Source organism: Salmo salar, chromosome ssa09 (genome assembly GCF_905237065.1).
Source record: "Salmo salar chromosome ssa09, Ssal_v3.1, whole genome shotgun sequence".
Classification (NCBI taxonomy): domain Eukaryota; kingdom Metazoa; phylum Chordata; class Actinopteri; order Salmoniformes; family Salmonidae; genus Salmo; species Salmo salar.
In genome coordinates, this window is record NC_059450.1 from 124292063 (window position 1) to 124315157 (window position 23095).

Sequence of the window (23095 nt, forward strand, 5' to 3'; positions counted from 1 at the left end):
AAGAAATGTGCCATCCTCTGGTGACCCAAACTAAAAAGAAATAGCGTGTGATTACAGATACATTCTTATAACCTGCGACCCAATTCTCACAGAAACCCTGGATTAGAGAATTTGTCAAATTGATCAAACTATCATCCTGCCATATTATAAATTGTCAGGGCAATGATCATGAGAGATTCTGTCATACCTTTCTTGGGGATGATGGATTTAACCTCAGTCCAGTTCCCCATACCTCGACCCGTCACTGCTGCCACCTGAAAACACACATGTTTAGAACTCATCAGACAGGCTCAGAACTCAATTCTAAGAGCTCATGTTACCTTGTTCTAATGCTAAGAACCCAAATGTCACTATGAAGCTGCTCTGAAAGACAGGTCTCTTACTCTAAACTTGTACAGAGTGCTGGGCTGTAGGTTTTTGACCTCCACACTGTTGCCGGTGCTTCGCTGAGAGAACCACTCCACACCTTTTTCACTGTACTCCACCTGTCACACACACACACACACACACACACACACACACACACACACACACACAGACACACAGACACACAGACACACAGAGTCAGAGAAACAAAACAGGGTTGAAAAACAGGAAAAACAGGGTTGAAACATTTTTCATGTTAATAATAAGCCCACATTGGAATGTGTGGAGTCTATCATATTTCTCTGGTGAACATTTACTTTGATATCCAGCACCCGCTCAAAGCCAATGGCTGTGCGTATGTTTCCATCTCTTCTTATAGCCCTACTGCTCAGGACATGGCACTAACGGAGACGGTTAATAGGTTTACCAGAGGAAACACCATCCAGTGTCTGGCCAGGCTAACTCACAATGTACTCCCGGATCAGGCCGTGGGCTTTGTCCGGAACGCTCCACGAGGCCTCCACCGTGCCGTCCTCTCCGTTGTCACATGACAGCTGCAGGTTTCTGGGGGGTTCGGGCACTGCAACAAACATTACATAACAGTACTGTCAATCCACCATAATATTCCATTCAAAAACACTGTTGCAGGCAGGCCACAAACCTCAAAAGTAATATAGCAGTGACATAAACACTAAAGGGGTATTTCCAAGACCCTTTCAATAGTGATTCTCCATTGAGCATCAGTCCGGGGGAAGGCTTAATCTGGGTCCAGAAAAACCTACCTGCATTATTCCTTCTGTTACTCATTTTGCCTGTCAGTTAGCAGAGCAACTTACAAGTAGCGCATTCAACTAGGGTGAGCAAAACAAACACAATAATTACATGGACAACGTGTGAAATCAAACCAGACAAATCCTCTGCTGTGAATGGACACAGTGAAATGATCGTGTGTCTTGCTCCCTCTACCTTTCACTCCCCCTCATCTCTCCCTCCTCATCTCTCCCCCCTCAAGAACAGTGATCAGCATTAGCCAATGAGAGCTCGCCACAAGCAATGTCGTTCAACTCAAAAATGTATTGAGTAGGTATTTCAACTCTGTACGGCAAGTCTGACTAGCTACAGCTACGTTAACAATCTAATCACATCGTTGTTTTCGCGAGACAGCGTGGTATCGAGAACCATCGCGACCAAGTCAAGAATCTTGTAGTGTTCAGCGTGCGCATCGTTCAGCGTGCGCACCACTACGTTGGAAAGACAAACCACTACAGGAGAGACAGACGGTGGTTTAATGAGAGGCTCAGCGATCTTAGGATTTTGAAAGTCGTGTAGTCTACACAGGACATTACTCACATCCCTCGGGCGTTCTCAGGGTCAACACATCGTTGGTCTTGTGCTGCTTGCTGAGACACTGCGTCAGGACCTTCACCTGGTACGTGGTGTCTGGCTTCAGCACCGACAGCGTGTAGCTGCTCTTATTGCTGTGTGTGTCCATGGCGGTCCACTGCTGGGTGCCCACCAGCCTAGCACACAGAGACAGACAGATATACAAACACAGTCAGACACACCCAGTCAGACACACACGCATAAGCGACATAAGCGGTTGCTTAGAGGCCCCCGGCTGCTAGGGGCCCCCAAGCCCTAAAAACTCTAACTTTTTATTTTTTGGCGGCTCTGTCTCAACTTACTATTGAGAGTAAGAATAGTAGAATACACCAGGTGTAATTTTAATTGGTTGTGCATCATTCGGCAATTTTTCTCGTTATGTCAGTCACTGACAGTCCCTCAATTAGCCATGTCAACTGACAATTATTAGATTGGTAGTTAGTTAGCTATCTAAACTTGTAGTAATCATGGCTGAATATTGACCGGGCACGCAGGACATGTGACCAGGGCCCTGACAAACAGGGGGTCCCCCATTTATTTTGTTAGTCATCCTCACGCAGACATCATATTAATATGGCATAACTCATGGTGAAATATTACAGGAATTTAGCTTTAAAACTACATCTCCAACCCATGGAAAAATGAGTAGAATTGCAATGTGTTATAAAATTGTTATACAATTTATACAATTACAGAAAACTTGCTTTAAAAATGCAAAATGTTTCTATGCCCCATGGCAAAATGTGTAGAATTGCATAAAATTAACTAAAAACTTAAATTCTTCTCTATGCTGTCAAGAGAGGGGCCACTAAAAATGTTTTCCGCAAGGTGGGGGGGAAACCAAATCTTGCTTAGGGCCCCAAAAAGGCTAGAGCTGGCCCTGGAGACACACACACACACACACACACATACACAGACAGACAGAACCCACAGACTGACTGACCTGAAGTAGATGAGGAAGTAGCAGGAAGTCAGGGGCAGGTTCTTAGGTCTGGACCAGGTGAGGGTGATGGCACCAGAGAAGTCTGCCGTCCACTGCAGGTTCTGGATCTTGTAGACCAGAGAGTCGGCTACAGACAGACAGGTCAGAAACCCACCCCCAGTACAAACGTTAGAGAGGAGCGATACTACGCCATCATCTCACCTGGATGACTGAAGACTCTGCTTATGTAAATTGATTGGGGCTGTGACATGATTTTCATTAAAAGTAGACTCAGCAATATGACATCGTAATACACAGCAGGGCCACTTCCTGAAATAAACAACAACAATAACATTAGAATTGGCCAGGACTGCCTCTATTAGCTCGGTGTGGGTCTGTTTCAAGAGCCAATAGGGGCAGTCTTTCTTGGGCAGATTTTAATTCTGTTGTTGTTGACGTCTGTTAAGCAGGAAGTTGCCCGTAGCGTGTGATGATTGTACATTCCCTAGTCTCCCTTTAAGTGCGAAAGAAGCCTGGCTACTGAAGACTCACTGGTGCAGTTGTCCTCGTCACTGTGGTCGGAGCAGTCCATGAAGCCGTCACACTTCTCACCGTCCAGCACACAGGCCTCTCCGTCAGCGCAGCGCGTGCCGTTCACACACGTCAGAGGCCCTCGCGTGGCTACCAGACAGAGAGAGCGAGAGAAAGAAGAGAGGGGGAGGAAGGGAGAGAGAAAAGGAGAAGAGAGACAAGTGAGAACCACATTCCTTTTCAAGTTTTACTTGGCAGGCAGCGTGAAATGTCAACGCTCCAGTATCTTAGTCTTGGGTTTTTTTTGTGGTACTGACTCAAGATGGAACTGTGTTTTGTGCATTTTATGAATGAACACCGTTACTGGGTTGGATATGTGTTTCAGACGCACTTTTTGGGCCAGTTTGAAAGTCTCCACTCAAGTCTGTGTACTGACTGACTGGCTGAATTAGACCGGCGGCCCCATGAGGAGCATAGGTCCTCCACACTCTGTGTGTAACACTTACGACAGTGGGCTTCGTCCGACCCGTCCAGGCAGTGCTGGTGGCCGTCGCAGCGCTGCCAGTTAGAGATGCAGGTTGGGGGCTTCCGGCAGAGGAACTGGCCCCTGCTGCAGCGGCCAGGGGGCAGGGGAGGGGCTTGGGTGAGCCACGGAGCCTGTGTAGCCGTGCCGTTGGCTGCTGCCATGGAAACAGAACATTACCACAGGGCCAGAACAAATCCGTTGGATGGGCATTTGATTTCCATAATGGGGCACGGTTTATTCATGGGACTTCCTATGCATTTTTTATGGGTTTTATAGTAAAGACATGTAATTTAACTGCAAAAAATGTATTACATTTTAATATGGCATGAACACAACCAGCCATGATGTTTTCATCTGATTGTCAAACAAATCTCTTCAAAAAGTAGGTTGCTGTCGCACGTTCGTCCAAAATCATTCCCGCATCTGAACAGCCGCCAACTTTCCATCAATTCATACGTCTGAAACTATCTCACAGAAGAGAGCGTCCGAGCGAGCAAACAAGCGCTCCTCTGTCTTACCTTACCCTGCCTAATGTTGAGATTCCACCATGAGTATTTTCCAATCGCTGCAGATGAATGAAAGGAGACAAGTAGCTCCAAAGTGTTTTCTGGCCAAGTCACATGGTCAGTAATAACCAGCTGGTCCTACCTACATACAGCTATATAACTAGTCCTGAGCTGTGTAGCCAAGGTGGCAAGCCCTTTGGTGTAGATGGAGACGGTGGTTCACCTGTGGGACAGCCCAGTTCATCACTGCCATCGGGACAGTCAGCGTAGCCGTCACACACCCAGGAGTTGACTATACAGGCTCCCGAGCCACAGTGGAAGCGGTTAGGGGCGCAGGAGGACAGGCCTGGGGCAAGGGTGTGGGGCGTGACTCCTCCTAAGAATACAGAGAGGAAGAGGTTTAGATACACATAGCACTTCAAATGGTTTGCTAATAGAGATCTGGCAGGAGTGACAGAGTAAGAGAGAGAGAGCGAGGCAGGCAGACGGACACAGAGAGAGCGAGGCAGGCAGACGGACACAGAGAGAGCGAGGCAGGCAGACGGACACAGAGAGAGCGAGGCAGGCAGACGGACACAGAGAGAGCGAGGCAGGCAGACGGACACAGAGAGAGCGAGGCAGGCAGACGGACACAGAGAGAGCGAGGCAGGCAGACGGACACAGAGAGAGCGAGGCAGGCAGACGGACACAGAGAGAGCGAGGCAGGCAGACGGACACAGAGAGAGCGAGGCAGGCAGACGGACACAGAGAGAGCGAGGCAGGCAGACGGACACAGAGAGAGCGAGACAGGCAGACTAACACAGAGAGAGCGAGACAGGCAGACTAACACAGAGAGACAGAGAGAGAGAGAGGGTGTACCAGAGCACTGAGCCTCGTCAGACCAGTCTCCACAGTCATTCTCTCCGTCACACTTCCACCAGGAGGGCACACAGCGCCCGTTACGACACTCGTATTGGAAGTCCCGTGTGCAGCCTGGCCCCTCAGTGGGGGAGCCTGGAACATACACACACACACTCAGGAATAATCTCATTTCTAGATACAAACACTTCATTTATAAAGCGCTGCAGTGAACACAACTGATGCATGTGACACGCAAACACGCACACACACAATGTGTGTACTCACCACAGTTGGCTTCGTCAGAGTAATCCCCACAGTCGTTCATGCCGTCACACTTCCACCCCAGGCTCACACACAACCCGTTGGCACACTGGAAGTTGTAGGCATCACACGTCTTCTCAAACTCAGGGTGAGTGGCTAGAGGGAGAGATGGGTTGCAATCAGTACAACAAATTATGCCAACTTATTTCAATGCCTTTCTAGGACTGACAGATTCATTTAGTTTTTCCTGACCCGACCAAAACATGTTCCTGGTTCACGGAGAAAACGGAGTGAAACCAAATAAGGAATGCTTGTTCCTTTTCCGTAGCACGTTTTTAAATGTTTCCCTCCGGATTTTTCCTTATGAACATGACCCAGGTTCGGTCACGTGCACAGGAAAATATGTAGATTTATTTAGTGACTGTAGATATCAGCAAAGTTGTAGTGTTTTCTGTGAAGGTGGGGTTAGTGGAGAAGGACTCACAGCAGCCGGCGTAGGCCACGTCCTCGTCGGAGCCGTCTTCGCAGTGTTTGATGCCGTCACACACCAGAGACTGGAACAGACACTGGACTCGGTTCTGACACACAAAATCCATGTAGCGCGTACACAGGGGATCTGCAAGGAGGGGACACACACAGACACAGTACTACTATATTACAATGGGATACGTCTGAGATATTCTCAACAAACGTTTCATTTTAACCATTTTCTATGATAATAGCCCTCAAATGTTTCCGTTTTTCGAAAGACCAAAGTGCATCTGGGGTAGCAGGCGAAAAACAACACTAAAAAGGTACGCATACACAATGTCTGCAGCATAGAAATAGATTCTATTTTCTGGAGATTCTACTTCTATAGTTTGCCGGGGTTCTAGTTCGACTTTCAGTTGGTCACTCACCACAGTGTTGCTCGTCAGCGCCCCCTGGGCAGTCCTGTACGCCGTTGCAGTGGGCGCTGGCAGGCAGACAGGTGCCGTTGGAACACAGGAAGCCATTACAGCGATCCCCCACTGTCAACAACAACACCGCATCTGTTAGTGCCAAGCCATCCTATCAAAGGGCATAGAAATCTGGGTAACACTTTGCTTGAACCGTCCTTCATAAAGGCTACCTAACACTGTCATAGCATTGTCATAATAATGACATAACATCATGGGTGTTGGTGTCAAGCAGAGAGAGGGCTGTGTGTGTGTGTGTGTGTGTGTGTGTGTGTGTGTGTGTGTGTGTGTGTGTGTGCGTCCCCTCACCGCAATGTGCTTGCTCCTCGTCAGAGCTGTCCTGACAGTCGTCATCACCGTCACACACCCAGCGCTTAGGGATACAGTGGCCCGTAAGACACTGGAAACTACTGGCCTCACAGGTGTGGTGACCCACTGATACCGGGAGGGAGGGAGGGAGGGAGGGAGGGAGGGAGGGAGGGAGGGAGGGAGGGAGGGAGGGAGGGAGGGAGGGAGAGTAAGAGAGAGAGACTTGTGCAACGTTCCACAGCGGTTTCTTTCTGAACATGTTCCTGATCTCACCTGTACAGTTGGCCTCGTCTGACCAGTCCCTGCAGTCGTTGTCTCCGTCACATCGCCAGGCCTCGCGGATACACACACCCCGCGCACACGAGAACTCCCCTGGTCCACACTGGTGACTCTCTGGGACACACACACACACACAGTCAGTCAGTAATCAGAGGAAGCATCACGTAGGCTATATACAATCTCAAAAGCCATACAGGCTAGAGCACACGTTGTCAGTAAAACAACATGCTTGGAAGTGCATGCGCACACACACACACACACACACACACACACACACACACACACACACACACACACACACACACACACACACACACACACACACACACACACACACACGACTGAATGGATGGATACAAAAAACACACACACACACTCTCTCGTCCTCGTACCACAGTGTTCCTCATCACTGTTGTCCCCACAGTCGTCCTCGTGGTCACACTTGAAGGCCAGCGGGATGCAGGAGCCAGACGCCACACAGCGATACTGGATGGACTGGTCGCAGGAGGTTGTGGCTGGAGGGGGACGGACAGGGTGCAGGGTGTTGAGCCCAGAAGGATAGAGAGAGAGAGAAGAGCAGCAGAGACTCAAAGCAGAGTGTATTGTGACAGTGACAGCAACAAACTCTAGTCTAGCTCTATTGAACATTATCTGTTGGCTCCATTTTATTCACTACGTACTTCACAAACAAGGATTCAGCACCCAATCAATTTTAATAAACAGAATCAACTGAGTGAGTTGTCCATTGTCTAGCTGTGCGTCTGAAATGGCCTGACCCAAAGTAGTGCACTATATAGGGAATAGGGTGCCATTTTGGCTCCACTCACGGCACTCCTGCTCGTCGCTCATGTCGCCGCAGTCGTTGTCGCTGTCGCACTTCCAGATGCTGCTGATGCACTTGCCGTTGGAGCAGCGGTACTGGTTGGGAAGGCACGTGTGTTCTGGGGGAGGTGAATTTCATTCCATTTTGGATTGCAAATAAAACACACATCATCAAGAAGTGCATCTGAATCCTAAAGGACAGCATATAAAAGTGTCAATGAAAACACGTCTTTCCAAAGTGGTCCTTGCAGAACAACCACCAGTCACACGGCCAGTCAGGAAGAGGAGGGCAGTGGTTCTGCATTCACTGAGGCAGTGATTCCTGGCGCCGGGCCCACTGCATGCTCTGCAGGCTTTTGGTCCAGCCCAGTACTAACACGCCTGATTCAACTCATCGCTTAGGTGATACAGGTGTTAGTGCTAGGTGGGAACAAAAGCCTGCATCATTGTGGATCTGTAGTACTGCGATAGGGTCGTCTGAAGGACTATGTCGAGAACCTCAATACTTTATCATGCATTTGTTTTTTATCTATGTATAGTAACTTTCCCCTATATACAGGCACCTATTACCTCAATTACCTCGACTAACCCGTACCTCTGCACATTGACTCGGTACCGGTGCCCCTTGTATATAGCCTCGTTATTGTTATTTTACTGGGTTACTATTTTTTTTTCCGTTTAGTTACAACATTTTTCTTACCTACTTTTTTCAAACTGCATTGTTGGTTAAGTGCTCGTAAGGAAGCATTTCACTGTAAGGTCTACACCTGTTGTTTTCGGCACATGTGACAAATAAAATGTGATTTGATCAGCAGTATTTTGTACCCACAGAGACCACTGTGCGTGTGTGCTTGTTTGTCAGAGAGCCGGTGCGCACATATGTTAGTGTGTGTGTGTGTGTGTGTGTGTGTGCCATGCCTCACCTGTCTTGATGCAGGTGTTGTTGTGGAGCTGGTAGCCGGTGGGACACTGGCACTGGAGCTCCCCGCTGGCTAGGGTGGTGGTGGGCGCCCCGTCGGGACATACACAGGTGTGGCGGTGCCCGGGCTGGGGCAGACACAGTAGGCTGCAGGGTTGGTCTGCACAGGCATTATGGCCTGGAAGAGTGGAGACACACAGGTTTGTCATGAGCAGACAGGTACACTTAGATCCAATCATCCAATGAGGTAGTGTGACTGTCCAAACAAAGCTTCCAGTATTGTCCCTTCCAGAGTAGCATTGTGATAATATCTATTTAATGTTGACAATTGAAGTTCTTGGAGGGTTTACTTACAATGGGCTTTGATTCTTAAATATGATTTCGCTGCTTGTCTCTCACCTCTGGTCTTGCCTTTGTAGAAGATTTTGAGGTCCATGACCCCGGTCAGTCTACCCACTATGAGTTCATTGTCTTGGGAGCCTGCTTTGGGACCCTTAAAGATGCCCCTCCTTGACCAGTCATCCCAGTACAAGTCATTCTGAAAACACACACAGGCCAATGAGGATTTGCCCAGTAACTGGGAGATTATGAAAACAAACCTGAATATCTTTTACAACGGGACAGTGCTACAGTATGTGCCAGAGTTATCCCCAGTGTTGCACACTCAATAACCTAAGAAGGTAGAATTCTGCAATATGACATCAATATGACATCATCATACACAGTTTGCCGATGTTTTGCTTCCAGACATCAATAACATTCTTATTTGCCAAGACTGCCTCTATTGGCTAATTCCAATGTGGATATGCCTCAAGGGAGCGGGCACATTTGGAAAAAGTCAATAGTGACAGTCCTGGGCAGATTTTAAATCTGTTGTTGTTGACATCTGCAAGAAGGAAGTTGACAGGCTGTGTACGATGATGTCATACTGCAGTCTACATCGAAAGACGTTAAGACAAATGAACTTAGCTTGTAAAGGCATTTATAAGTGATATTCTTCAAGAATCAATGGGTTTACATTCATTTAAAAACTCAAAAACGGCTATAAATATCACAGTGGGCCTGAATAGTCCATAACCACACATCGGCCGTTCTAAAGTACCTTGAAAACAGCAATGGCATAGGGGTGAGGCAGGCCCTCCATGACCACGCTGCGCTGACCCCCGGCGAAGTCGGCCCGCTCGATGCGATCGCCGTAGGCCTCGGTCCAGTAAAGCCATTTTTCATCAGCCGTGATGCCGTTGGGCCAACGGACGCCCTCGGACACGATGCATGACACGTTAGAGCCGTCCATGTAGCCGCGGTACACGCCGGCCGCACGGTCGCCCCAATCCGTCCAGAACATCAGGCTGGTAGGAGAGACGCATCACAGATTAAGTATATCAGACAGATATTAGCATTGATGCTATTTACGTTAAAGGGGCAATCTGCAGTTCAAACAAAAACAAAGCGGTAAAGTCAAAAATGTATGTAGTAATCACAGATTGCCTCTTTACCAGTCGGTCATGAAGGAGACCTTTTTTTGTGTAAAAAAAGCGTTCGAAATGTATTTTATTGAAAAATGTATGGTGGTTATTCAAGGTTACTAGACTGTGCTACCTCTCTCCTGGCATGAGGACCAGAGCTCTGGGATGCTCCAGCACTGAGGAGTTGAGCAGAGTGTGACGTAGGTCCCCATCAGGGTTAGACACCTACACAACACATACACATGGAGTGGGTCACCATCATCACACACTGTATTGCCTGACACTATACAGTAGCATGTCATTTATCAGGTGAGAATATAAATCAAACAAGGCTTCAATAAGATGGAGAAAAAAAACATAAAATATTTAAGCAATAAGACCCGAGGGGGTGTGGTATATGGCCAATATATCCAGGCTGTACCACATCCGGCCGTGATTGGGAGTCCCATAGGGCGGCGCACAATTGGCCCAGCGTCGTCCGGGTTTGGCCGTCATTGTAAATACGATTTTTTTCTTAACTGACTTGCCTAGTTAAATAAAGGTTAAATAAATAAATAAAAAATATATATATACACACACACCATGGCTAAAGGCTGTTCTTAAGCACGAAGCAATGCGGAGCCCTTAGCCATGGTATATTGGCCATATATCACAAACTCCTGAGGTGCCTTACTGCTATTATTATAAACTGGTTAACAACGTAATTAAATGTTTTGTCATACCCATGGTATTCGGTCTGATATACCACAGCGTTTAGCCAATCAGCATTCAGGGCTCAAACCACCCAGTTTATAAATAAATATATATATTTATGAATAAATGCATTTATAAATAAATAAATAAATAAATATATAAATAAACACACACACAACAAAAATATAATCGCAACATGTAAAGTGTTGGTCCCATGTTTCATGAGCTGAAATAAAAGATGCCAGAAATGTTCCATATGCACAAAAAGCTTATTTCTCTAAAATGTTGTGCACATATTTTTATACATCCCTGTTAGTGAACATTTCTCCTTTGCCAAGATAATCCATCCACCTGACAGGTGTGGCATATCAATAAGCTGATTAAACAGCATGATAATTACACAGGTGCACCTTGTGCTGGGGACAATAAAAGGCCCCTCTAAAATGTGCAGTTTTGTCACACAATGCCACAGATGTCTCAAGAATTTGGCAGTACTTCCAACCGGCCTGTCAACCGCTGACCACGTGTGACTACGCCAGCCGAGGACCTCCACATCCGGCTTCTCTAGCTGCAGGATCCTCTGAGAGCAGCCACCCAGACAGCTGATGATACTGAGGAGTATTTCTGTCTGTAATAAAGTACTTTTGTGGGGAAAAAGTCATTCTGATTGGCTGGGCCTCGCTTCCCAGTTGGTGGGCCTGGCTCCCAAGTGGGTGGACCTATGCCCTCCGAGGCCTACCCACGGCTGCAGCCCTGCCCAGTCATGTGAAATCCATAGATTAGGGCCTAATGAATGTAATCAACTGACTGATTTCCTTACATGAACTGTAACTTAGTAAAATCACTGAAAATGTTGCATGCTGTGTTTATATTTTTGGCCAGTATATATAAAATATTGGACAAATCCCTGTTCCTCATGTTTACCTCAATCCTCTGCGCTCCGGCGTCCACCCAGTAGAGAAGCCTGCTGATGGGGTCAAAGGTGAGGGCCTCCACGTTCTGCAGGTCCTTCCTAACGATCACTTCCTGTCCCGTACTGCCATTTAGACAAAGCCTCTGGAGGGGGAGAACAGGGAGGGATGTGGTCACTGAAGTGTGTGTATATACTTTTCACTAATCACAATTCACTATGTACTTTTGGGTCACTGAAGTGTGTGTAGGATAGATTCTGTGTCCGAAATAGCACTTAATTCCCTATATAGTACACAAGTCATGTAGTATATAGGGAATAGGGTAAGTCATGGTTACATCTGAGCTCCTTGTGTGAAGGCCCTGACCTGTATGGTGTCCAGCGAGATGTCGGCCCAGTAGAGGCAGTTCCTTTCGTAGTCAAAGTCCAGGGCCACCGCCTCGTGGAGACCAGAGAGGGGCAGGGCCTGGTCGGTCCCTGTGGCCAGGTCATAGCGATGGATGGAGTTCCTCACAGCGTACAGGATGAACTCATTACTCTCTGGAGAACAACAGGAGAAAAATAACACTTAGTACAATTCATTCTAATCTATATCCATGTGAAGAGTAACAACTGGCAACAAAATAGTAACAAATAGCCTTTTATTTTGTATACAGCAGTACTGTAATCTAATCAAATGGCTACCCAGACTATTTGCATTGCCCCCCTCTTTTACGCTGCTGCTATTCTGTTATTATTTATGCATACTCACTTTAATAACGCTTCCTACATGTACATATTACCTCAATTACCTCGACTAACCGGTGCCCCCGCACATTGACTCTGTACAAGTAACACCCTGTATATAGCCTTGCTATTGTTATTTTACTGCTGCTCTATAATTATTGGTTACTTTTATGACTGTTTTTATTTAAATGTTTTTCTTAAAACTGGATTTTTGGTTAGGGCTTGGAAGTAAACATGTCACTAAGGTCTACTCCTGTTGTATTCAGCGCATGTGACAAATACGATTTGATTTGTGTCTAAAACTATTTTCCCATCAGGGACATTACAGTTCATCCTATCCTATCATTTTATGTATAACATTTTACTAATTCCCCTTTTCATGAAATCACAAATACATTTATTTATTTGCTTTTTGAATCCCCACAACCTTTTCCAGCCACAGCAGCTACTGTTCCTGAGGTCTAACTTACATGTGTTGCTGCTGTAGCCTATGATCTACTGCTGGGGCTAACCTTTGTATCTTTAACTAAATTCACCCCATAATACACGACTATAGCTAATTTAAGAAAGCTTTTGCCTCAACTGTACAACAGAGTTTCTTTAAAGTCTAGCAATAAAGATAAAATGGTGAGGCCCATACCATATAATCCTGTCATGACCCATGACTCTTTGTCTGATCTCACTGATCTGCTAACTGCAAAAGTGGCAAACTTTTCAACCCTGTTCTTGGGGTTAGGTTATCAGTTAACTTCTTTGGCATAGGGGGCAGTATTTTCACGGCCGGATAAAACACGTACCCGATTTAATCTGGTTACTACTCCTGCCCAGAAACTAGAATATGCATATAATTAGTAGATTTGGATAGAAAACACTAAAGTTTCTAAAATGGTTTGAATGGTGTCTGTGAGTATAACAGAACTCATATGGCAGGCCAAAACCTGAGAAGATTCCATACAGGAAGTGCCCTGTCTGACAATTTGTTGTCCTTCTGTTGCATCTCTATCGAAAATACAGCATCTGTGCTGTAACGTGACATTTTCTAAGGCTTCCATTGGCTCTCTAAAGCCGCCAGAAAGTGGAATGGAGTGTCTACTGTCTCTGGGCAAAGAACAGCAGCAGAATTTGTAAGTGGTCAGCCTGGGGACAGTGAGACTGAGATGCGCGTTCACGAGACTACTCTTTGAATGAATACAACGTTGCCCGGTTGGAATAATATCGCTATTTTACGAGAAAAATAGCATAAAAATGGATTTTAAACAGCGTTTGACATGCTTCTAAGTACGGTAATGGAATATTTTGAAATCTTTTGTCACGAAATGCGCTCGCGCGTCACCCTTCGGATAGTGACCTGAACGCACTAACAAAACGGAGCCATTTGAATATAACTATGGATTATTTGGAACCAAAACAACATTTGTTGTTGAAGTAGAAGTCCTAGGAGTATTCTGACGAAGAACAGCAAAGGTAATCCAATTTTTCTAATAGTAATTCTGAGTTTAGTGAGCCCCAAACTTGGTGGGTGTCAAAATAGCTAGCAGTGATGGCCGAGCTATGTACTCAGAATATTGCAAAATGTGCTTTCGCCGAAAAGCTATCTGACACCGCGATTGCATAAAGGAGTTCTGTATCTATAATTCTTAAAATAATTGTTATGTATTTTGTCAACGTTTATCATGAGTAATCTAGTAAATTCACCGGTAGTTTTTGGTGGGTATGCTAGTTCTGAACATCACATGCTAATGTAAAAAGCTGGTTTTTGATATAAATATGAACTTGATTGAACAAAACATGCATGTATTGTATAACATAATGTCCTAGGAGTGTCATCTGATGAAGATCATCAAAGGTTAGTGCTGCATTTAGCTGTGATTTGGGTTTATGTGACATATATGCTTGCTTGGAAAATGGCTGTGTGATTATTTGTGTCTATGTACTCTCCTAACATAATCTAATGTTTTGCTTTCGCTGTAAAGCCTTTTGGATATCGGACAATGTGGTTAGATTAACGAGAGTCTTCTTTAAAATGGTGTAAAATAGTTGATTGTTTGAGAAAATTGAATTGTGGTATTTTAGTTGGTTTTGTATTTCGCGCCATGCGATGCCATTGGCTGTTGGCTAGGGGTTCCGCAGGCGGAACGTCTGTCCTCAACAGGTTAACCTCTAAAAGTCTAAGCTGTTGGGGGTGGGGTGGGGGGGGTGGGGGGGTACTAACTAAGCTAACATATGGAATTGTTTTAAGACAGTAATACCGTGGAAGAAATTTGGCTTGGCACCTAAAACCCTCACAAACTTTTACAGATGCACAATTGAGAGCATCCTGTCGGGCTGTATCACTGCACGGTAGGGCAACTGCGCCACCCACAACCGCAGGGCTCTCCAGAGGGTGGTGCGGTCTGCCCAACGCATCACCGGGGGAAAACTACCTGCCCTCCAGGACACCTACACCACCCAATGTTACAGGAAGGCCAAAAAGATCATCAAGGACAACAACCACCCGAGCCACTGCCTGTTCACCCCGCTATCATTCAGAAGGCAAGGTCAGTTCAGGTGCATCAAAGCTGGGACCGAGAGACTGAAAAACAGCTTCTATCTCAAGGCCATCAGACTGTTAAATAGCCCTCACTAGCACCTAGAGGCTGTTGCCTATATTTTTATTTAACCTTTATTTAACTAGGCAAGTCAGTTAAGAACAAATTCTTATTTACAATGTCGTACTACCCCGGCCGACACTGGGCCAATTGTGCACCGCCCTATGGGACACATCAATCACAGCCGGATGTAATGCAGCTTGGATTTGAACCAGGGACTGCACTGACGCACATTGCCTTAGACCGCTGTGCCACTCGGGAGCAGCCTATATACATAGACTTGAAATCACTGGCCATTTTAATGAATGGAACACTAGTCATTAATAATGTTTACATATCTTGCTTTACTCATCTCATATGTACATACTGCATCTTAGTCTATGCCGCTCTGACATTGCTCGTCCAAATATTTATATATTCTTAATTCATTCCTTTACTTAGATTTGTGTGTATATGTTGCGAAATTGTTAGATATTACTTGTTAGATATTACTGCACTGTTGGAGTTAGAAACACAAGCGTTTCGCTATACCCACAATAACATCTGCTAAATATGTGTATGTGACCAATAAAATTTGATTTAGATAATTTAGCTATTTGATTATGATTTTTAGGCCCTTTAGGTAATATTAAAATACTTCATTTAGCCTTTACCACTATAGCCCATAGAAACGCAATGAAGAACACATTCATAAATGGCAAAAAAAGATTGTAAAAAAATAAATCATAAGGAATAATGTTCTCCCCTTTCCATTGTGGCCTTTCCAGGTAAAATAATTGTGAACCCAGTATCAAGCGTCTCAGAGTGTCTCTCGTTCATTCATTCATTCAGGTGTCTCTCGTTCATTCATTCATTCAGGTGTCTCTCGTTCATTCATTCATTCAGGTGTCTCTCGTTCATTCATTCAGGTGTCTCATTCATTCATTCAGGTGTCTCATTCATTCATTCAGGTGTCTCATTCATTCATTCAGGTGTCGCTCATTCATTCATTCATTCAGGTGTCGCTCATTCATTCAGGTGTCGCTCATTCATTCATTCATTCAGGTGTCGCTCATTCATTCATTCATTCAGGTGTCGCTCATTCATTCATTCAGGTGTCGCTCATTCATTCATTCATTCAGGTGTCGCTCATTCATTCATTCAGGTGTCGCTCATTCATTCATTCATTCAGGTGTCGCTCATTCATTCAGGTGTCGCTCATTCATTCATTCATTCAGGTGTCGCTCATTCATTCATTCAGGTGTCGCTCATTCATTCATTCAGGTGTCGCTCATTCATTCATTCATTCATTCAGGTGTCGCTCATTCATTCATTCATTCAGGTGTCGCTCATTCATTCATTCATTGATGTGTCTCTTATTCATTCATTCATTGATGTGTCTCTTATTCATTCATTCATTCATTCATTCAGGTGTCTCTTATTCATTCATTCATTCAGGTGTCTCTTATTCATTCATTCATTCATTCAGGTGTCTCTTATTCATTCATTCAGGTGTCTCTTATTCATTCATTCATTCATTCATTCAGGTGTCTCTTATTCATTCATTCATTCATTCAGGTGTCTCTTATTCATTAATTCATTCAGGTGTCTCTTATTCATTCATTCATTCAGGTGTCTCTTATTCATTCATTCAGGTGTCTCATTCATTCATTCATTCATTCATTCATTCATTCATTCAGGTGTCTCTTATTCATTCATTCATTCATTCAGGTGTCTCTTATTCATTCATTCAGGTGTCTCTTATTCATTCATTCAGGTGTCGCTTATTCATTCATTCATTCATTCATTCAGGTGTCTCTTATTCATTGTGATCTAAAAGACTAAACTGATCTTAAATCAGCATACTCCCAGCATACTTGTGCACTAATGATGGTTTCTTTTACTGGCCCATCCACCATAATGGTTATTGGTCCAGCTCGAATGACGGTTACTTAATTGAGAGAGGGGAGGCTTACCTCCTACAGGACAGGGCAGCATCTCTCCACCCAGTCTGGCTTCTACATCCCCTCCACTACAGCTGTCCCCAGACACCTTCCTGTACCTGAGAGAGACACACACACAAACTGGTTAATAATATGGTCAGACAAACACCCACCACCCATAAAGTGCATCTTGTGCGTAGTTGTGTAAACGAGGAGTACAAACGTTTACATGTTCCCCATTTTATATACACTGAGTATACAAAACATTAAGAAGACATGCCCTTTCCATGACATAAACTAACCAGGTGAAAGCTATGATCCCTTGTTGATGTCAATAAAGGTCTTCCGGGTTTGGAGAAGGTAGTCGCACTTCGCTTCGCTCCACAGGTAATATTACATTTCATTACATTGGTTAGATTTTTTTGATCTGAGCAATTTTTTCTTAGCTAGCTACATAGCCGTCTTTGTATCAAAGATAATTGTGTAGTTTAGAGTAATTATCGAGGTTAGCTAGCCAGCCAGCTGTTTTCGTCCTCCTAACTTAGTCAACACTGCTAGCTAGCCAACTAGCCAACTTCTACTGACTAGCAGCACTGTAGAAACTATTACATTACAATGGAACGACTTGATTAGTGTAGTGCTAGCTAGCTACATAGCTGTCTTTGCTGTCTTTGTATCTAAGATAATTGTGTAGTTTAGAGTAATTATCGAGGTTAGCTAGCCAGCCGCGCCGCCGTTGTCCAGACTTAGTCAACACACCTAGTCATCATCAAACCCACTGCTAGCTAGCCAACCTTTACTGACTAGCAGCACTGTAGAAACTAATACATTACAATGGAACGATTTGACTAGTGCAGTGTTAGTTGACTTTGTCATAGTTTGATAATTGTGTAGTTTGGAGTAATTATCGAGGTTAGCAAGCCAGCTATTTTCGTCCCCCGCGACGAAAATAGGTTACCTAGCCAGCTACACGTTCAAACAAAGTCAACAACGCAGCCACTGCTAGCTAGCCTACTTCACCAGCCAGCAGTACTGTATCATCTTCGTCATTTTTAGTCAATAAAATTTTTGCAACGTAAGCTTAACTTTCTGAACATTCGAGAAGTGTAGTCCACTTGTCATTCCAATCTCCTTTGCATTAGCGTAGCCTCTTCTGTAGCCTGTCAACTATGTGTCTGTCTATCCCTGTTCTCTCCCCTCTGCACAGGCCACACAAACGCTTCACACCGCGTGGCCGCTGCCACTCTAACCTGGTGGTCCCAGCGCGCACGACCCACGTGGAGTTCCAGGTCTCCGGCAGCCTCTGGAACTGCCGGTCTGCGGCCAACAAGGCAGAGTTCATCTCAGCCTATGCTACCCTCCAGCACCTCGACTTCTTGGCACTGACGGAAACATGGATTACCACAGATAACACTGCTACTCCTACTGCTCTCTCCTCGTCTGCCCACGTGTTCTCGCATCCCCCGAGAGCATCTGGCCAGCGGGGTGGTGGCACTGGAATCCTCATCTCTCCCAAATGGACATTCTCTCTTTCTCCCCTGACCCATCTGTCTATCTCCTCATTTGAATTCCATGCTGTCACAGTTACCAGCCCTTTCAAGCTTAACATCCTTATCATTTATCGCCCTCCAGGTTCCCTTGGAGAGTTCATCAATGAGCTTGACGTCTTGATAAGTTCCTTTCCTGAGGATGGCTCACCTCTCACAGTTCTGGGTGACTTTAACCTCCCCACGTCTACCTTTGACTCATTCCTCTCTGCCTCCTTCTTTCCACTCCTCTCCTCTTTTGACCTCACCCTCTCACCTTCCCCCCCTACTCACAAGGCAGGCAATACACTTGACCTCATCTTTACTAGATGCTGTTCGTCCACTAATCTCATTTCAACTCCCCTCCAAGTCTCCGACCACTACCTTGTATCCTTTTCCCTCTCGCTCTCATCCAACACTTCTCACTCTGCCCCTACTCGGATGGTATTGCGCCGTCCCAACCTTCGCTCTCTCTCTCCCGCTACTCTCTCCTCTTCCATCCTATCATCTCTTCCCTCTGCTCAAACCTTCTCCAACCTATCCCCTGATTCTGCCTCCTCAAACCTCCTCTCCTCCCTTTCTGCATCCTTTGATTCTCTATGTCCCCTATCCTCCAGGCCGGCTCGGTCCTCCCCTCCTGCTCCGTGGCTCGACGACTCATTGCGAGCTCACAGAACAGGGCTCCGGGCAGCCGAGCGGAAATGGAGGAAAACTTCGCCTCCCCTACGGACCTGGCGTCCTTTCACTCCCTCCTCTCTACATTTTCCTCTTCTGTCTCTGCTGCTAAAGCCACTTTCTACCACTCTAAATTCCAAGCATCTGCCTCTAACCCTAGGAAGCTCTTTGCCACCTTCTCCTCCCTCCTGAATCCTCCTCCCCCCCCCTCCTCCCTCTCTGCGGATGACTTCGGCAACCATTTTGAAAAGAAGGTTGACGACATCCGATCCTCGTTTGCTAAGTCAAACGACACCGCTGGTCCTGCTCACACTGCCCTACCCTGTGCTTTGACCTCTTTCTCCCCTCTCTCTCCAGATGAAATCTCGCGTCTTTTGACGGCCGGCCGCCCAACAACCTGCCCGCTTGACCCTATCCCCTCCTCTCTTCTCCAGACCATTTCCGGTGACCTTCTCCCTTACCTCACCTCGCTCATCAACTCATCCTTGACCGCTGGCTATGTCCCTTCCGTCTTCAAGAGAGCGAGAGTTGCACCCCTTCTGAAAAAACCTACACTCGATCCCTCCGAAGTCAACAACTACAGACCAGTATCCCTTCTTTCTTTTCTCTCCAAAACTCTTGAACGTGCCGTCCTTGGCCAGCTCTCCTGCTATCTCTCTCAGAATGACCTTCTCGATCCAAATCAGTCAGGTTTCAAGGCTGGTCATTCAACTGAGACTGCTCTTCTCTGTGTCACGGAGTCTCTCCGCACTGCTAAAGCTAACTCTCTCTCCTCTGCTCTCATCCTTCTAGACCTATCTGCTGCCTTTGATACGGTGAACCATCAGATCCTCCTCTCCACCCTCTCCGAGTTGGGCATCTCCGGCGCGGCCCACGCTTGGATTGCGTCCTACCTGACAGGTCGCTCCTACCAGGTGGCGTGGCGAGAATCTGTCTCCGCACCACGTGCTCTCACCACTGGTGTCCCCCAGGGCTCTGTTCTAGGCCCTCTCCTATTCTCGCTATACACCAAGTCACTTGGCTCTGTCATATCCTCACATGGTCTCTCCCATCATTGCTATGCAGACGACACACAATTAATCTTCTCCTTTCCCCCTTCTGATAACCAGGTGGCGAATCGCATCTCTGCATGTCTGGCAGACATATCAGTGTGGATGACGGATCACCACCTCAAGCTGAACCTCGGCAAGACGGAGCTGCTCTTCCTCCCGGGGAAGGACTGCCCATTCCATGATCTCGCCATCACGGTTGACAACTCCATTGTGTCCTCCTCCCAGAGTGCTAAGAACCTTGGCGTGACCCTGGACAACACCCTGTCGTTCTCTACTAACATCAAGGCGGTGACCCGATCCTGTAGGTTCATGCTCTACAACATTCGCAGAGTACGACCCTGCCTCACACAGGAAGCGGCGCAGGTCCTAATCCAGGCACTTGTCATCTCCCGTCTGGATTACTGCAACTCGCTGTTGGCTGGGCTCCCTGCCTGTGCCATTAAACCCCTACAACTCATCCAGAACGCCGCAGCCCGTCTGGTGTTCAACCTTCCCAAGTTCTCTCACGTCACCCCGCTCCTCCGCTCTCTCCACTGGCTTCCTGTTGAAGCTCGCATCCGCTACAAGACCATGGTGCTTGCCTACGGAGCTGTGAGGGGAACGGCACCTCCGTACCTTCAGGCTCTGATCAGGCCCTACACCCAAACAAGGGCACTGTGTTCATCCACCTCTGGCCTGCTCGCCTCCCTACCTCTGAGGAAGCACAGTTCCCGCTCAGCCCAGTCAAAACTGTTCGCTGCTCTGGCACCCCAATGGTGGAACAAGCTCCCTCACGACGCCAGGACAGCGGAGTCAATCACCACCTTCTGGAGACACCTGAAACCCCACCTCTTTAAGGAATACCTAGGATAGGATAAAGTAATCCTTCTAACCCCCCCCCTTAAGAGATTTAGATGCACTATTGTAAAGTGGTTGTTCCACTGGATATCATAAGGTGAATCCACCAATTTGTAAGTCGCTCTGGATAAGAGCGTCTGCTAAATGACTTAAATGTAAATGTAATTGTTCTATCCACTTCAAAATCAGTGTAGATGAAGGGGAGGAGACAGGTTAAAGAAGGATTTTTAACCCTTGAGACATGGATTGTGTATGTGAGCCATTCAGAGGGTGAATGGGCAAGACTAAACATTTAAGGGCCTTTAAACGGGGTATGGTAGTAGGTGCCAGGCACACCGGTTTGTTTCATGAACTGCAACGCTGCTGGGCTTTTCACATTCAACAGTTTCCCGTGTGTATCAAGAATGGTCCACCACCCAAAGGACATCCAGCCAACTTGACCTTGGGAAGCATTGGAGTCGACATGGGCCAGCATCCCTGTGGAACACTTTCGACACCTTGTAGAGTCCATGCCCTGACGAATTGAGGCTGTTCTGAGGGCAAAAGGAGGGGTGCAACTCAATATTAGGAAGGTGTTCTTAATGTTTTGTACACTCAGTGTATGTCAAGATTTTGCTGGGACATTTCTCTCCTTATGACACTAGGTGGGGCTGTTCTCCATGATAAACGAGGGCTATGTAATGGAATGACTTCACTCCTTCCTCTTCCCCACAGCACAAAAAAAGAACGAAGACAGTTCCCCCCTGACAACAAAGGACGCCAATTACACAGAGTTCATATCATATTCATCATTAACCATGCTGATATCGAACGCCCATCTCCTTGTGGCAGTAAAAAACATAGAAGACTGAGGTGAAGACTGGTAGGCTCGGTAATGCCATTTGTTTTTGTAAGACATATGTCACTGCCAGTCTGCCACCAAGGACAAGTGTATCTCAACCTTTATTTGTACATCCCAAATGGCACCCCATTCCCTTTATAGTGCACTACTTTTTACCAAGGCCCATTTGGGACACACTATGAATTCAGTCCAAACCCCTTCAGCTCAGCTAGGTCATATAATCCTGGCCCATCCACATTGCAAGGTCGTAACAGTCACCTTAACAAAAGGGAAAAGCCTATAATTATGAGAAGGGTAAAGCCTGGTTTCTGATGAAGTGACAATATGTTAATACCAAAGGGATATTGACTCACCCCGTACTGCGACGGTAGGTAGTGCCAACGGGGCAAGGCACGGGTGGGGCGTAGAGGTTCCCGGAGAACTCGGGGTCAGGCAGGCACACCTGGAGGGACAGGTCCTCGCTCAGCTTGAAGCCATAGTCGCTGAGAGAGAGAAAGAGACACACAGAGAGAGGAGGGTGAGACAGACACAGAGAGAGAGAGAAAGAGAGAGAAAGAGAAAGAAACAGAGAAAGAAAGAGAGAAAACAGAAAGAGAAAGAGAGAAACAGAGAAAGAGAATCAGAAAGAGAGAAACAGAGAAAGAGAAACAGAAAGAGAGAGAAACAGAAAGAGAGAAACAGAAAGAGAAAAACAGAGAGAAACAGAGAAAGAGAGAGACAGAAACAGAGAGAAACAGAAACAGAAAGAGAGAGAAACAGAAAGAGAAAGAGAGAGAAACAGAGAAAGAGAATCAGAAAGAGAGAGAAACAGAAACAGAGAAACAGAAAGAGAAAAAGAGAGAAACAGAAACAGAAAGAGAGAAACAGAAACAGAAAGAGAGAGAAACAGAAAGAGAGAGAAACGGAAAGAGAGAGAAACGGAAAGAGAGAGAAACAGAAAGAGAGAGAAACGGAAAGAGAGAAACAGAAAGAGAGAGAAACGGAAAGAGAGAAACAGAAACAGAAAGAGAGAGAAACAGAAAGAGAGAGAAACGGAAAGAGAGAGAAACGGAAAGAGAAACAGAAAGAGAGAGAAACAGAAAGAGAGAGAAACAGAAAGAGAAACAGAAAGAGAGAGAAACAGAAAGAGAGAGAAACGGAGACAGAGAGAAACGGAGACAGAGAGAAACGGAGACAGAGAGAGAGAGACCCACTGTTCACCTACCTGACTATGAAACTATGAACAGATAGAGATGAGTGGAAAAAGACTGTGGCCCA

The 23095-nt window shown here is 46.1% G+C and overlaps 1 protein-coding gene across 2 annotated transcripts in view; it reads right to left on the minus strand.

Annotated features, from left to right (window-relative positions):
- LOC106612559 (sortilin-related receptor) overlaps positions 1-23095 on the minus strand; it is a 79615-nt gene that overhangs the window by 11272 nt on the left and 45248 nt on the right. The window contains exons 15-38 of one of the 2 annotated variants that reach the window (XM_045724476.1): positions 22192-22320; positions 16941-17026; positions 12039-12211; positions 11686-11817; positions 10202-10293; positions 9705-9951; positions 9002-9140; positions 8607-8780; positions 7689-7802; positions 7254-7376; positions 6856-6975; positions 6583-6708; positions 6235-6345; positions 5820-5951; positions 5360-5491; positions 5093-5227; positions 4458-4610; positions 3709-3879; positions 3224-3352; positions 2693-2819; positions 1717-1886; positions 834-946; positions 384-485; positions 188-254 (exon numbers count right to left, since the gene is read on the minus strand). In XM_045724476.1, coding sequence (XP_045580432.1) covers positions 188-254; positions 384-485; positions 834-946; positions 1717-1886; positions 2693-2819; positions 3224-3352; positions 3709-3879; positions 4458-4610; positions 5093-5227; positions 5360-5491; positions 5820-5951; positions 6235-6345; positions 6583-6708; positions 6856-6975; positions 7254-7376; positions 7689-7802; positions 8607-8780; positions 9002-9140; positions 9705-9951; positions 10202-10293; positions 11686-11817; positions 12039-12211; positions 16941-17026; positions 22192-22320 — 3197 coding nt within the window. Of the gene's footprint in view, positions 1-187; positions 255-383; positions 486-833; positions 947-1716; positions 1887-2692; positions 2820-3223; positions 3353-3708; positions 3883-4457; positions 4611-5092; positions 5228-5359; positions 5492-5819; positions 5952-6234; positions 6346-6582; positions 6709-6855; positions 6976-7253; positions 7377-7688; positions 7803-8606; positions 8781-9001; positions 9141-9704; positions 9952-10201; positions 10294-11685; positions 11818-12038; positions 12212-16940; positions 17027-22191; positions 22321-23095 lie in introns of both variants that reach the window. The other variant, XM_045724475.1, reaches the window with a different exon arrangement.